This window comes from Blennius ocellaris (assembly GCF_963422515.1).
Source record: "Blennius ocellaris genome assembly, chromosome: 10".
NCBI lineage: Eukaryota > Metazoa > Chordata > Actinopteri > Blenniiformes > Blenniidae > Blennius > Blennius ocellaris.
In genome coordinates, this window is record NC_137659.1 from 1,885,258 (window position 1) to 1,901,904 (window position 16,647).

The following is a 16,647-nucleotide window of genomic DNA, read 5'->3' on the forward strand; positions in this document are numbered from 1 at the left end:
CACCTACCCACCTACCTACCTATATAACCACCTACCTACCTACCCACCTATCTGACCACCTACCCACCTACCTATCTGACCCCCTACCCACCTACCTACCTACCTACCTACCTAACCACCTACGTACCTATATAACCACCTACCTACCTACCCACCTATCTGACCACCTACCCACCTACCTACCTACCTATCTGACCACCTACCCACCTACCTACCTACCTATCTGACCACCTACCTACCTACCCACCTATCTGACCACCTACCCACCTACCTACCTACCTATCTGACCACCTACCCACCTACCTACCTACCTATCTGACCACCTACCTACCTACCCACCTACCTACCTACCTACCTCCCCACCTACCTACCTACCTCCCCACCTACCTACCTCCCCACCTACCTACCTACCTACCTCCCCACCTACCTCCCCACCTACCTACCTACCTACCTACCTCCCCACCTACCTACCTACCTCCCCACCTACCCACCTACCTACCTACCTCCCCACCTACCTACCTCCCCACCTACCTACCTACCTCCCCACCTACCTCCCCACCTACCTACGTACCTACCCACCTACCTACCTACCTACCTACATCCCCACCTACCTAGCTACCCACCTACCTACCCACCTACCTACCTACCTACCCACCTACCTACCTACCTACCTACCCACCTACCTACGTACCTACCCACCTATCTACCTACCTACCCACCTACCTACGTACCTACCCACCTACCTACCTACCTACCTACCTACCTCCCCACCTACCCACCTACCTACGTACCTACCTACCCACCTACCCACCTACCTACCTACCCACCTACCTCCCCACCTCCCTACCCATCTTAAAGTCAAACCTGCTTCTTCAACGCTAAGCGACAACATTGAACATGGTGGAAGGTAGAAGACGGACCGTCAGGACCAAGTTCAGCAGCAGCCGTCCTGGACGCTGGAGACCCAGAGTCATGTGATGGACTTGTGTCCTTCCAGGTTTCTCACGGTCTTGATGACCCCATCCAGGGGTCTTGCTGCAGAGCGATGAATACAGGCTCTCAAATCCGCCTGTTACTGTGGAAGAACTGGACCCTGCGCAAGAGACAGAAGGTTTGAGGAATTGCTGTCCAGCTGCTTGTGATCCAAGACTCTGTTTGTCACGCGGCCGCCTGAATTCTAACGTCGCCTGTCTGAATCCAGATCCGCTTCGTGGTGGAGATCTTCTGGCCCGTGTTGTTGTTCATCGGTCTGGTGTGGCTGAGGAAAGCCAATCCACTGTACCAGCAGCATGAGTGTAAGAAAACCCTCCGGGCTCAGCTCCCCCCAGTTCCTCGCCCTCCGTATTCTCGCCTCCCTCAAACAACAACGGTATCCGCTAATGTAACGTTTGTTTCTCAAGGTCACTTCCCCAACAAGGCCATGCCTTCAGCGGGGATCCTCCCCTGGATCCAGGGGATCTTCTGTAACGCCGACAACCCCTGCTTCAGATACCCGACCCGAGGAGAGTCCCCGGGCGTCGTGTCCAACTACAACAACTCCGTGTAAACACAGCCCCCCCCCCCCCCCCCCCCCCCCCCCCCTTCACCACCCCACCCGTCTTTGCGTCTCAGATGTTCCTTCAGTCTTGTTCTTGGCTGTGGTCTCAGACGAATCCGTCGCCGTTGTTTCCCCACCTCCAGGCTGGCTCGTTTCTACGTGGACGTCCAGGAGCTTCTGCTCGGCGACCCGGAGGTGCAGCAGCTCGGACGGCTCTGGCAAGAGATGGCGTCTTTCTCCAACTTCATGGACACTCTGCGCAGCAACCCATACGTGGTCGCAGGTAAAGGGCAACGGCGAGAAACAATGGCCCCTCCCCCCGGTGGGGAAGCTTTCCAGAGGGAAAGAGTCGGATCAAGACATTTATCATAGTCAATAGTCAATAATCAAGAATCAGCTTTCGATTGAAGCCTTCCGCCAAAGGATGGAGGGAAAAACCTGCATAATCTTAATTTTTTTTTCCTATTGCTGCCACGAATTCATTATTTTAAACGTCAGATGGTGGATTTTTTACAATTGAACAATTTTCTAGTTTTTTTCATACTGTCCAGCTCTTTTCCCTTCACATCCCTTCATATTATATGTATTATTAAGAATATACGGAGGATTGTTTGTCACTATGAAAACTGCAGTCGTGTTCTTGTCAGAATGTAAGTTTTCATCCACACAACTCCACATAATCTTCTTCCAAAAACACCAAAATTCCTGCCAATAAATTGCAATACTTTCCCTCTCCTCTCTCCAGGCAGATGCAATATTGTTTCTGGTGGTTCTGACCTTTCGCTACGTCTGTTTATGATTTTTCAACCAGGCCGTGGGCTGAAGATAGACGATATTCTGAAGGATGATGAGGTTCTCACTGCCTTCCTGTTGAGGGATGTCGGCCTCTCCAGCTCCATCGTTTACCAGCTCGTCAACGCCCAAATACGACTTGAGCAGGTTGGAATGGAGCCTGAATGCATCTCCAACATACATTTAAAGACATTGTACACTGATTCCCCACCATTCCCCCCCCCCCCCCCCCTCTTCCCCCGGCCAGTTTGCGTTTGGCATCCCGGACCTGCAGCTGAAAGACATCGCCTGCAGCCAGGCGCTGCTGGAGCGCTTCATCATCTTCCCCAGCCGGATGGGGCTGCACGGCGTCCGCAACGCCATGTGCGGCCTCAGCCAGCAGCAGCTGCAGAGGATAGAGGACGTCCTCTACGCCGACCTGGACTTCTTCAAGATCTTTAAACTGGTTAGTATGCTCCATTTGGGTTGTTGTTCTTGTTCTTTGTCCTCTTCTTCTTCTCCTCCTCCTCCTCATTATTGTTATTTATCATCATACATGTTTCCATGAAAAAAAAATACCAGGATTTCCTATATTTTGCTTTTATCCCTCTTCGCATACAGACTCACTTTCAATATTTCAAGTTGTATTAAAACCTCCTCCAACCACTTCTGGAGAGTTTATATGATACACAACTTGGAAACAAGTTTATAAAATATAAAATTATAAACTTCCTGCCCACGGGACCCACGGCCCAGAATATTAACCCTGTAGGATGTCGATCAGATTCCCGTCCAACGTCGTCCGTCGTCGTGTTGTTTTGGTTGTTTGTTATTTTTTTTTTTTTTAAGCAAACAAGCTCAGCTGAAGAGCCGCTCGTAAAGCTGCAGCCCACAGAAGCACTGCGGCAGCTGCTAAAGCTTCCCGCCGTCGTCCGCTGCTGCCAAAAACTACAGATTCTTCGCAATGGCTGTGTTATTTTCAAATCCGCGTTTTGGAAAAAGCCCCTTGAGTTGAAGTAAGAGAAGCATCTCAGCCAATAAAGGTGGAGCTCAAGCTGGTGGTGGGTGGTGGGTGTGTGTGTGTGTGTGTGGGGGGGGGGTCAATAGTTGCACATGTAGCTTCACATTTCCTCCATTGTTTATCCTCCCACACCATTTTAAGGTCACACATTCTTTCATAGATATTTGAACAGCGTCGGGCCACGCTCGCTGTGAATAATTTGCAGTTTGGAGATTTGCCAGTAAACACATCCCCAGTTTGACTCGTGCTGTCGACTCATTGCTGCAAACCGGTTTAAAAGATTCCTTTTAACGTGACCGATTGGACCGGCAAAGATGATGTAGATGTTTTTCTAACTCGTATGTGTGTGTGTGTGTGTGTGTGTGTGTGTACACATATTTCTAATGTTTCACGTCCACAGGCTGCATTTAGATTTTGGTTGTTTTTAACAAAGACTATTCTGATTCGGATTCGGATGCTTTGCCTTCTGCATCAGCCAGCTGGTATATTACACTTTATTTTAAATGCAGAATTTCACTGCTGGCGCATAATAAAGTTTAACTGAATGACAGTATTGAGTGTCTGTCTAATGTCTATACAAGACTCTAAAATCTGCCGTTTATGTTGTTTCGGTTGAAGTCTTTGAGCCTAAACTTGTTCTGCATGACTTCCTCTCAGTCAGTGCACTTGATTGAAGCTTTTAATTTGAAAATATCAACCAAAAAAAGTACATTTGTCAAGAAATTATATCAAACGAAAGACAAAAACATGTTAGAGGATATAAAACTTTCCTTTTGCCATAAGGCTTTGAAAGTTACACTAGTTTTATTTATTTTTATTTTTTTATTTTTTATTTTTTATTATTATTTTTTTATTTTATTTATTTTATTTATTTTATTTATTTTATTTATTTTATTTATTTTATTTATTTTATTTATTTTTTTTATTATTTTTCTTATTTATTTATTTATTTAAGTAAAGCAATAACGAAGTCCCATTTTTATGCACTTTTTAAAATATTTTATAGATGACAGAGGTACTTAAAGAGCGTTTCCATAATATTTTACATAAATCCAATACATTCTTTTTTCAATTCATGTAATTTACATGTTAGACAAGATTTGATTAAATTATATTTATATATATATTTGATTCAATTATATATATCCTTTTTATAGATAGATGCCACATGTGTGTTTATTCTTATTTCCTAATTTTATTCTTATTTTTATGCATTCTGAGAAATTGCCCTTTAAACGGTTGACATGATTTTAACCATTTAGCGGAAAAGCGTAATGTTTTCGTAATGTTTTCACGTATATTTAAGAAAGAAGAGAAACAGAGAGGTATCCTTTATCCTTTTAATGGACTGAAGAAAAATCCCTTTTACTAATGAGTTTATTGAAAACAATCTATAAATGGTATCAGGCGGCCTCGGCGAGATTTAGGCGAGAATAAAAAGTTGTCCTGAAGACGAATCGTCAGTTTCACACTTTGAACCCTACGTGGAGACCTTTCTGCTTGGCACCGTCTGGCGTCCATACTACAGGTTCAGGTCGAGGCCCAGCGGGTCAGGTGACTGGCTCAGGGAGTTCACATGGCATTATCCCTCTTGGCCTGCTTCAGTAATGGGCTTAGCTCGGCACCGCCTTCAGCCGATGAGGCCTCCTGTAAGACGCGACGCTTTGCCAACGTGTGCCATTTCCAACCGCGTCCGTGTGTCAACAAGCTGCCAGCGCACCTGAACGTTTGAGCGTTTAGAAACAATCAGCAGAGCTAAAGATAGTGGGCAGCAGGGCACAGTTACTTTGGATCCAGGCGAAGTTACAATAATTAAGAATCTGCTGTAATTTTGCAAGACGTCAGCGTGACGATTAAATCGCGTGTTTGTAACCCGCTGTGTCTATAAGTACCGCTTCTTCTACTCAGTGCATCATACTTTGTCAGGTTTTTTTTTAAACTATCTATTGGCATTTCTTTGGTTTGAGCGTCTGTACAAAATGTATTTCACATTACCGAATCAGAATTGAGAGAAAGTAGGTAAAGTTATATTAAACGAATGTCAAATAGGTAGACTTAGTCTTAATGGGATGATTTCTAACCAATAATTGTCACTTTCAACTTCAGCATGGCATTCAACATTTCTGGACCAAAAGCAATAATCACTTTGTGTTTGTTTGTTTGTTTATTTATTTATTTTAAATTATTTTATTTAATTATATTGTATTTAATTGTATTTTTTAATTATTTAATTACATGTATTTATTTTTGATTATTTAATTAAATGTATTTTGGTCTGTTTATTTTTAATTTAATTTAATTTAATTTAATTTAATTTAATTTAATTTAATTTAAAACATGTTAAAAAAAAGAAACACAGAAAGAAAGATTACAGAATGAAAATCCCCATATGAGTAAACCAGATGTAGAAAATGAAACCTGTAATGTCTCTGATCTTTTTTCTGTTATTCTGAATTCTTTATATTATTATTAATATTATTAATAATAATATTGTGTTAGTTAATTAAGCTAATTAGTGGACAGGTTGATGACTCCCTCTCGGCTCTCCGGCTGGTATTTGCAGTCCTGTAGCGTCTTAAGTTGATCTCGTATTTTAACCCATTAGCGGCGTCCAAGTCCAAAAGCCCATTACCACACTGACCTTTGCCTTGCAGCAACTTTGACTCCTTCTGGGGCCATTAGCCGCTCACGCCCTCCCTTCCGATTCCTCTGCCTTCTCTCGTTCAACACCCCCCCCCCCCCCCCCCTCCCCCCCCTCCGTCACTGGACCGCCTCACTCCTTCCTCCGTTCACTGAAGTGCAGGCAGAAGGAATGTGAGAGGAAGGATATCTCATGTGTGTGTTTGTCTTGGCGCTCGGTGGTTTCCTCCGCCCGCGGCGCTCTGCCCTGACCAGGCATTTTCTAACACCTACTGTTAATGGTTTCTCAAGAAGATAAAGAGGAGGGGGGTTGAGGGGGGGGTGACGTCACCTCCGGGCGCCACCATTCCACAATTCGCAGAGGCGCGCCGCTTCCAGGTCGCGTTTACACGACGACGTTTTCAACTGGAAGCCGAACGCTTTTGGGGCGACGGCTCCCGAGAAACCGCGGCAATTGTGCACGTGCACTACGGCCTCAGCAAATCGTTCTTCTGCACATGCTCAGTAGAGTTTACCTCCGTGGTGTCATGGCTCCCGGTCCATAATCTCCTGGGACTTGGTACTTTTATTTTGACTATTATAACTTTGATTATAGAAAAGTTGGATACTTTGCAAAGTGGGGTGCAAATCTAAATCCATGTGCAATCATCCCGAGGGAATTGCACATGGTTTAAGATAATAAAGTTTAACTGAATGACAGTATTGAGTGTCTGTCTGATGTCTATATAAGACTCTAAATCTGCTGTTTATGTTGTTTCGGTTAAAGTCTTTGAGCCTAAACTTGTTCTGCATGACTTCCTCTGTCAGTGCACTTGATTGAAGCTTTTAATTTGAAAATATCAACAGCAAATTATATCAAATAAAAGACAAAAACATGTTCGAGGCGTTTGCAAAGGAAAGGAAAGGAACGACGACGACGGTTCCCGAGAAACCGCAGCAATTGTGCACGTGCACTACGGCCTGAGCAAATCGTTCTTCTGCACATGCTCAGTAGAGTTTTCCTCCGTGGTGTCATGGCTCCCGGTCCATAATCTCCTGGGACTTGGTGCTTTTATTTTGACAGTCACCGTAATAACAATCCCACTTGGTGGTGAGCCAATTGTCCACTGTACCTTATATGTGTGTGTGTGTGTGTGGTTTCATTACAAAAACTATCAACTGCACCCACTAGTGGCAAACCGTGGTACTTCTTCAAAGGAGCTCTGTGCCTTTCTGTGTAGAGATACATCACTATTCATCCTCGGTCACTGAAACTCTACGAATGATTAACATATTATAATAAGGCGTCTATCTGGGAATACGACGAAGACGGAGATCTGGAAAATGGATTATAGAGAAGTTGGATACTTTGCAAAGTCGGGTGCAAATCTTGATCCATGTGCAATCTGCTTAATAAGCTATGCCGAGAATGAAGGAGCGGATTCCTCCCCCGGTAGCAAAGCTCTCCTCTGAGGTCTTCGGTATTCGCGGGATGCCGCCCGGCAGGTTCTCGGGCCGACAGACACGAGCGCCTTTTATCAGCCCGGCGAGATTAGAGGACGTCGCGTAAGAAAAACACAGGCGACACAAAGGAACAGAAAGGCCGTCGCACCCAAATCTCCATCTTTTATCTGCCCTCGTTCCACTGTGTCTTTAAAAAAAACCAAAAAACAACCGTTCTGCCTTTGTTTCAGATGCCTCGGGTTGTGGACAGCGCCGCCGAGGGGATCGACCTGCATGTCTGGGGTCGGGTTCTTAAGGCTTCGTCCGAGAGGCTCCAAGTCGTAAGTGCTGCCCTCTGAAGGTCCGTCAGGCCCCCCCTTTCCCCACCTCGCTCCCTCGCTCCCTTGCTCCCTTGCTCCCTCGCTCCCTCGCTCCCTCGCTCCCTCGCTCCCTCGCAGTGCTGCAGGGGTCGGTATTTTTAGTCCCGCAGGAAACTCGCCTCTTCCGAAGGCGAGTTTTTCCTCGTGCTCCTCGTGAAATGAGGAGTGAAGGAGAGACGCAGGACGAGGAGGTGAATAAATAAATAAATAACAAAAGAGGAATCGTGGAAACGGCATGGCTGGAAGAGAAGATAAAAAAAAGCTAAAGGGAGCAGATATTATACACTAGAATAACATAATATATCGCCGTTATACTTTATTGCACAAATAGGCAACATCCAAACGGTACAAACAAACATCAAACACAACAAAAACAAACGACTTTAACAGACTCACAATTATTAGGTTCAAATAATCTTAAGCTTTATGATAGGTACTTATAAAGTTTGTAACTAGAACAAATACAAATGAGAATGACATGTTTTGAATGAGAATATATATTTAATAATTAAAAAAACAAAAATACAAAAGGGACCAGGGAAGCAGACTGTAGAAGTATTTACAGTTATTTGAACCAGAGAGGGACATTCCTCCGAGGTGACGCTTCCTGTGGGCGGGGCCTCGGCGTCACCGTGGTGACAGAGAGGCGAGCCAAACGCCGTCGTTCCCCACCTCTTGCTTCCTCTGTGACAAACGCTGGAAAGGGAAGGTGTGAGTGTGGATTACGTGGGCGAAGGGGGGCGAAGGGGGGGGGGGGGGTGACAATACGTGAGAGTCTGATGAGTGTTTTTCTTATTATTAGGTCAGACATGTCAATTATACATAATGCAGATATATACAAACAGTCAAATTTGTATATAGAATTTTTATGGAATTATTGATATTTTTATTATTATTATTAGCATTTTATTGTTATTATTATTATTATTATTATTGTTATTTTATTGTTATTATTTTGTGATTATTTTATTAATATATAATTTTTATATACACGTAAGCATTTGAGTGTTTTTTTAAATTAGGTCAGACATGTCAATTATACATGCAGATATATACAAACATTTAAATTTGTATATAGACTTTTTATTGAATTATTTATATTTATTATTATTGTTGCTATTATCATTATTGGTATTTATATTTATTTAGATATTATATTTTTATATGTACACAGACACCCCTTGTAAATAAGCTATATAGATAAATAAATAAATAAATAAATGTATGTTGTATGAAAATACATATACAGAAAATTCAATTCAACTTTATTTATATGGGGCCAAACAGTCATTTCAGGGCACTTTTGCAGAGAAAGCGACTGGAAAGGAAAAACTTCCATAAATGTATAAGTTGATGTTTTTGCAGTAAATATGTATTCGCACTTCATCCCTGCTGATAATTTTGACCTGAACAGACGAACATGAATGTGATGGAAACGTCTCAACAGAAAAATAATATGAGATTATCTGAGGGAGATTCACCAATAAAACTCCACTCGCAGGTTAAATCTTAACACAAACTGAATTCCATACTTTCTAATTTTGCTATTTTCGATGTACAATCATCATATGAAGGTCAAATAGTTAGAAACTTCTTGTTTACACCAGATGTGTGACCTCTCAGGGTGTCACCGGGGAAAATCCTCACTCAAATGACAACCACCGTTATTATTTGCTATTATCACACGTAAACTGTCCTGTCATGCTCCACCGCCACCATCCCGCTCTCCGCCCTGCGCAGCTGCTGCAGCGGCCGGGCTCTCGGGAGCTGCTGAAGGTGGTGTCGCCGCTGCTTCAAGCCGGGGGACCGTCCTCCTTCAGCCAGCTGATGTCCGGCGTGTCCAGCCTCTTCTGTGGACACCCCGAGGGGGGCGGCGCCCGCGTCCTGTCCTTCAACTGGTACGAGGACAACAACTACAAGGTGTTCCTGGGAGTCAACGGCACCAAGAGCCGCGACTACGTCTACGACGACGCCGTCTGTGAGTGAAAGAGATCCGCACGTCAGTCTCGTGCTCTGTAATCTGGATTATAACTGAAGGTACATCAGAAAGTGGGAGGAAGATGCTCTGTAATCTGGATGTTCGAGGAGGAAGATGCTCTGTAATCTGGATGTTAGAGAGGGAAGATGCTCTATAATCTGATGTTAGAGGAGGAATATGCTCTATAATCTGGATGTTGGTGGAGGAAGATGCTCTATAATTTGATATTTGATGAAGATGCTCTATAATCTGGATGTTAGAGGAAGATGCTCTATAATTTGATATTTGAGGAAGATGCTCTATAATCTGGATGTTAGAGGAAGATGATCTATAATCTGATGTTAGAGGAGGAAGATGCTCTATAATCTGATGTTAGAGGAGGAAGATGCTCTATAATCTGATGTTAGAGGATGAAGATGCTCTATAATTTGATGTTAGAGGAGGAAGATGCTCTATAATCTGGATGTTAGAGGAGGAAGATGCTCTATAATCTAGATGTTAGAGGAGGAAGATGCTCTATAATCTGGACGTCAGAGAAGGAAGATGCTCTATAATCTGATGTTAGAGGAGGAAGATGCTCTATAATCTGGATGTTAGAGGAGGAAGATGCTCTATAATCTGATGTTAGAGGAGGAAGATTCTCTATAATATGATGCTAGAGTAGGAAGATGCTCTGTAATCTGGATATTAAAGGAGGAAGATGCTCTGTAATCTGATGTTCGAGGAGGAAGATGCTCTATAATCTAGATGTTAGAGGAGGAAGATGCTCTATAATCTAGATGTTAGAGGAGGAAGATGCTCTATAATCTGGATGTCAGAGGAGGAAGATGCTCTATAATCTAGATGTTAGAGGAGGAAGATGCTCTATAATCTAGATGTTAAAGGAGGAAGACGCTCTATAATCTGGATATTGGTTGAAAAATAATGGAATTGTGAACTAATGACAACAAATCGCAGCACCTTTAGGATTCCTCATGTTTTTTTTTATTTTTCTTCTATTCTAAAGTTTGGACATGACAGCAAAGCAGCACCTTCAACATAAATTTTTTTTTTGGACACTTCAGGACTTTTGATCATCGTTGTTTTGCTCGTCGTCATCAAGAAGACATGAAAAGAAACTGCTGCTTTTGAACTGTGGCTTTTAAAAGCGCCTGACATAGAAGGAAACGAGAAAAAAAAAAGAAAAAGGAAAAAACAAAGTGCTTCTTGCTCGTCTTTGTGCTCCGCGTCGTTTCACCTTCTCCGTTTGTTGTGTCTGTATTAAAGTCGTGACCGGCTGCACACTCCAGTCCGACCTGAACTGTTGTTAATAAGCAGTGAAACATTTTTAATTTAATTCTTTATATATTGACGACTCGCTTAAACGTCGTACGATCTTTAACTTGTGGGGATTTTTCTCGCAGCTCCCTTCTGCAACGCCCTGATGCAGAACCTGGAGTCCAACCCCGTCACCAGAATCCTGTGGAATTCAGTCAAGCCCCTGCTGATGGGAAAGATCCTGTACACCCCCGACTCCCCGGCAGTCCACAAGATATTAAAGAGTGTAAGAGAGAGAGAGCGAGAGAGAGTGAGAGAGACCACCTCCAGCCCGCGACCCTTCACCTCCTCCGTTCTCCCCTCCTTCGCTCCTTCGCTCTTTCTTTCTTTCAACGCTCTCGGTGTCTGTGTGGACGCACACGAGCCCCCCGACCCTCGGTGGTATGAGCTGATTAGTGAAGCGAAGGAGAGCGGAGTGATGGAGGAGAAGGGTGGGGGTGTGTGTGTGTGTGGGGGGGGGGGGTGGAGGTCACTGCAGTGTGAGAAGAGGGGAGGGTTCAATGAAAAGAGAAGAAAACAGATCTGATGAGAGGATTCTCTGCAAATTGCAGCCGTTTATATATCGGAAATAAAGGAAAAAAAAAAATTGAATCCTGTAATTTAAGAACTTTGTGTAATTCAGATTCAGATTCAGATTCAGATTCCCTTTATTAATCCCTTGGGATGACTCCCTCGGGGAAATTCCAGTTCCAGCAGCTTTAACAGGACAGGAACATTACACAAAGAATAAAAAATAAATAAAGAGTAAATAAAAGTCTAAATAAAATAAGATAAATAATTATGTACAATATTATGTAGACTCTTCACTTGTTTTTGTTTGTTTTCTATTTGTTTCCCCCCCCGCAGGCCAACACCACCTTTGAGGAGCTGGAGCGCCTCCAGCACATGGCCAAGGCCTGGGAGGAGGTGGGGCCGCAGCTCTGGGCTTTCCTCAGCAGCAGCGTCCAGATGAACATGCTGCGGGTAAGAAAACTCCTCAGTAGCAGTGAAAAGCGTCCGAAGCACAATGTTGCGGGGTCATATTGGTGCCAAAATTCTGAGCGAGCGACGGGAAAATTTGAGCGCCGAAAAAATTAATTGTGCAAACACACTGATAGCGTTTTGAGGAAATATTTAAATTGCGCAAAGAAAAACTTGAGATTGCGCTCAAAAATCATTTCTGCGCTCAGATTTTTCCTCTGCGCTCTCAACCTCTCTCTCTCTCTCTCTCGCTCGCTCGCTCGTCGAACTCTGATTGGTTACTTCGGATTCTGGAAGTGCCTCATAACCAACGAAGAAGAAAAAGAAGAAGAGGGAAAAACAAACTGCGAGGGAAAACATGTTGTAATCCAGTATCGTTATCTTTAGTTTTCCTAATTTCTGTTTGTTTTTCCCTCTTTTTCTTCTTCGTTGGTTATGAGGCACTTCCAGAATCCGAAGTAACCAATCAGAATTCATCGCCCGCCCCGGATTTCTGTGATTGGTGGACAACTTGTGTCTGTCACATTTGGGGCTTTGCACATTTTGAGCGAGCGCACAGCAGGACTTGAGCGGACGTGGAGAGATTTGAGCGAGCGAGAGAGAGAGAGAGAGAGAGAGGTTGAGTGTGCAGAGGAAGAATCTGAGCGCGGAAATGATTTTTGAGCGCACAATCTCAAGTTTTTCTTTGCGCAATTTAAATATTTCCTCAAAATGCTATTAGTGTGCTAGCACAATACATTTTTTGGCGCTCAAATTTTCCCGTCGCTCGCTCAGAATTTTGGCACAAATATAACCCCGTACTATGTCGTTATTCCAGAACTGCGTTCGGTGTCGAAAACATGAGTTTTTGTAAGAAGGCCCACAATGCAACGGCTGTGGTCTTTTTTTTTTTTTTTTTAGATGTTTTCACTGTATTTTTGCACCAAAAAAAACACATTTTTTTTGGTGAGCGCCGGGCTTAACGTGCCGTCTCCGTCTCCGTCTCCGTCTCCGCAGGACACGCTGCGCAACCCGACGGTGACGCACTTCATCGACGAGAGCCTGGTGGAGACGGACTTCACCACCGGGGACATCCTCAACTTCCTGCACAACGGGCCGGAGGCGTCGCGGCCGGCGGGGGCGCCCAGCTTCGACTGGAGGAACGTCTTCAACCTCACCGACCAGGTCGTCCGCGCGCTCAACCGATACGGCGAGGTGATTGGGACCGTCTGCCGCCGTTCCCTTGAGCTCAGCACGTTCCCAGGACTTAGCCTTATTTTTTAGTTATTTATTTCTTTATTTATTTGTTGTTCAGTCCTTCCTCTCACTTCCACGGCATCACTCTTCCAGGGCTGCTCCCCTTGACGATGGAGAGCCCCCCCCCCCACCCCCCTTTTTGAAAATGGAAACAGCCACTTAGCAGAGCTTTAGATCCGCTCTCCACCTCCTGTGGGCTGAAAGGTGGAGAGAACAAGCTGGCTGTCACCCTCCTCCACCCCCCCTCCTCCCCTCCTCACTCCCATTGTGGAGCCGCTGATAAAGTAGAGAGGAGGTGGGAATGTGCCCCCCCACACCACTCCCTCCTCGCGGGGCCGATTTAATGTGGGGCGGGGGGGAGCAGGGGGGTGGGGGTGATATCTGGAGAGAGCCCTATCAGCGCCGGCGTCTCAATCTGTCCTTTGTCTCCCAAGTTCAGCGCCGAGACACTTGGGAGACAAACAACTCGGCCAATTAGATATAGCTGTCGGTTCGCACGGGGCCGGAGGTGAGCTCCGTCAGGGGCGTGTTTCTCACACTGGAATCCCGTTGCAACACGTGTGTCTGTGCGCCCCCCCCCCCCCCCCCCCCACACACACACACACACACACCCCCGACTCGTCTCCAACCAAACACGATTGTGCTGTGAATGTATGGTCCTGCAAGGATGAATGGGAAGTTCCTCTCTCTCTCCACTCTCTCTCAGGCCATTGTACAGTAACGTGAATGGAGACATTAGGCACGGTGTGTGTGTGTGTGTGTGTGTGTGTGCGTGTGTGTGTTTGAGAGTGTGTGTGTGAATGCCAGTTTACGGGGGCGCAACTTTCACATGGCAATTACGCATGTTTTATCAGGAGGAAGAGTGTGTGTGTGTGTGTGTGTGTGTGTGTGGGTGGGTGTATATGTGTGTGTGTGAGAAAATCCCAATGTGTGTGTGACGGTGGTATCAGATTGAGTGAATGCGAGCGGCTCAGATTTCCCAGTGTCATTAAATCAGTTTTTGTTCTTTCACTGTATGCAGCGACGCGGCGTCATCCCAGATAGACGATTCCCAGATAGACGATTCCCAGATAGACGATTCCCAGATAGACGATTCCCAGATAGACGATTCCCAGATAGACGATTCCCAGACAGACGATTCCCAGATAGAAGACAGTGTTTTCTTCCCTGATAGGCAATTCCCAGATAGACAATTCCAAAATAGATGATTCCCAGATCGGCGATTCCCAGTAGACGACAGTGTTTGTTCCCAGATAGACGATTCCCAGTTAGAAGACAGTGTTTTCTTCCCTGATAGGCAATTCCCAGATAGACGACTCACAGTGAGACCACAGTGTTTTTCCCCCCCAGATAAACAATTCCCAGTTAGACGACAGTGTTTGTTCCCAGATAGACGATTCCCAGATAGACGATTCCCAGATAGACGATTCCCAGATAGACGATTCCCAGATAGACGATTCCCAGATAGACAAGTCCCAGTTAGACCACTGCTTTTTTCCCAGTTCGACGATTGTGTTTTTCCCCCCCTGATAGACAATTCCCATTTAGACAACTCAGTTAAAAATTGTGGCGGGGAAATAAAATAAAAAAAATAAATAAACAGCCAAAAAGAGGTGTTTTTTTAAATAAAAACTTTTTTTTTTTAATCTCTTTCTATTCACATTAAGACAAATTACCCTTTATTGGTTTAAGTCCATTTTCTCCAAAAAGTCTTTCCATCACAGATACGTCATATATGATGTCAGTCCAGTAATAAGTGAAGTATGAAGCCACATCCTTGTAAAATCTTGTTTGTTTTTCTTTTCTCTCATGAAAAATATTTTCTCGCCCCAATTCCATACCGGTCCATTTTCTCTCCGTCTCCGCCCGCAGTGCATTTCTCTGGATAAGTTCGTTCCCTACACGGACGAGTCCCAGATGATCCACCAGGCGCTGTACCTGCTGGAGGAGAACAAGTACTGGGCCGGCCTCGTCTTCGCCGACATGTACCCCTGGACCGTCGCCGTCCCGCCGCACGTCAAGTACAAGATCCGCATGGACATCGACGCAGTGGAGCGAACCAATAAAATCAAAGACAGGTGAGTTTATGTTCTTGTTTTTGTTTTCCAGAACGACTTCTTGGCCTCTTCGAACGGTGATTCCAAACTTCGAAAGGAGCCAGAATTCTACCGCTGTAAATCTCCGTGACCTCCCCGGCGCCCCCTGTACGATTATTAAAAAAAAAAAAAGCTAATGGAACCTCATAACACACTATATGTGGAGTACACTTTCTTTATTATGTCCTGGGATGATGAGTTCTTTTCCCCCCCGAGGATAAACTCTTTGGGTTTAAACGCATCTCAGGGCGTTTGGCGTCAGCTCGCAATGTTTAGACTTTCATTCGCCACTTTTTTCACTATAGAAGATGCGTTCAGCTCTAATCTTCTATGGAACTCTCTCGATACTCTTTTTTTCCCCCTTTTTTGACATTAATATTATTATATATTCCAATGCGCTGCTATTGTTTCCCCCGATACTGACTTTGCTCGCTACTTATAGGTATATTCCACACTTAAATACTTAGGTACTATTGTACTTTTTGACATCAAATAAATGAAATTTGTCATTTCTGTGACAGAAATGAATTAAATACAGACTGGCCTACTTTTAAAACATAAAAAAACTTGATATACTTCCTCTCCCAGGTTATTTCCACGAAACTTTTTGCCTTTCTGACTTCACATTCTTTCGTTTTCACCACTTGTTTGAGACCCAGAAAAGAGAATTTCTATTCAAATAAAATGGAAAGCACTTCTTTCCTCACAAGTTAATCACTTCCCGATCCCCCGCGTTCATCTTCCAGAAACCTTGATATTCAGTGCTTAAAAGTTTTTTTTTTGTTTTTTTTACAAACTACTGGTTTGGAAATAGTTTTTTTTTATTTTTTTATTTCAGGCATAAATATTTTTCACAGAGAACAAAAGGCTATTGAAAGTTGCGACACAGCTGAGTGCTTTTCATGTCCTCTGAAGTCACTTCGGTTCTAACAAAGAGCATCTTAACAACCTTAAAGTCGTTTTTTTCCCCCCCCCAGCTGTAATAATGAAGCATTTATACAGATTTGTCACATTCCTCAATGAGGAAAAATAAATAAATAAAAATAAATACCGCTCCAGCTGACTTTAATGCGTCTTGCTGGTTAACGTGTTAATTCCACATTAGCGTGTTTACCTGCCCTTTCATCCTCCCATGTGTCCCTCATACATGCATTTTTCCTTTTCTTTTGATCTCCCATTCATCGGCATGCAGCACGTCAATAAACCCCCCCGGAGTGAAGCAATACTTTTTTTTTTTGTTTTGTTTTTTGCTGTTTATAGCCCAACAGGCTGTAATGGGCCCAGTGGGA

At 44.2% G+C, this 16,647-nt stretch overlaps 1 protein-coding gene across 1 annotated transcript in view; it reads left to right on the forward strand.

Annotated features, from left to right (window-relative positions):
- Positions 1-1,045: 1,045 nt before the first annotated feature.
- LOC308135087 (retinal-specific phospholipid-transporting ATPase ABCA4-like) overlaps positions 1,046-16,647 on the forward strand; it is a gene marked incomplete at its 5' end in the record, with an annotated part of 44,604 nt that continues 29,002 nt past the window's right edge. The window contains 12 exon segments of the mRNA XM_080502960.1: positions 1,046-1,111; positions 1,202-1,295; positions 1,401-1,542; positions 1,681-1,820; positions 2,349-2,476; positions 2,577-2,774; positions 7,643-7,732; positions 9,512-9,749; positions 11,153-11,292; positions 11,913-12,029; positions 13,023-13,220; positions 15,135-15,340. Of these exon segments, the coding sequence (XP_080359086.1) occupies positions 1,046-1,111; positions 1,202-1,295; positions 1,401-1,542; positions 1,681-1,820; positions 2,349-2,476; positions 2,577-2,774; positions 7,643-7,732; positions 9,512-9,749; positions 11,153-11,292; positions 11,913-12,029; positions 13,023-13,220; positions 15,135-15,340 (1,757 nt within the window).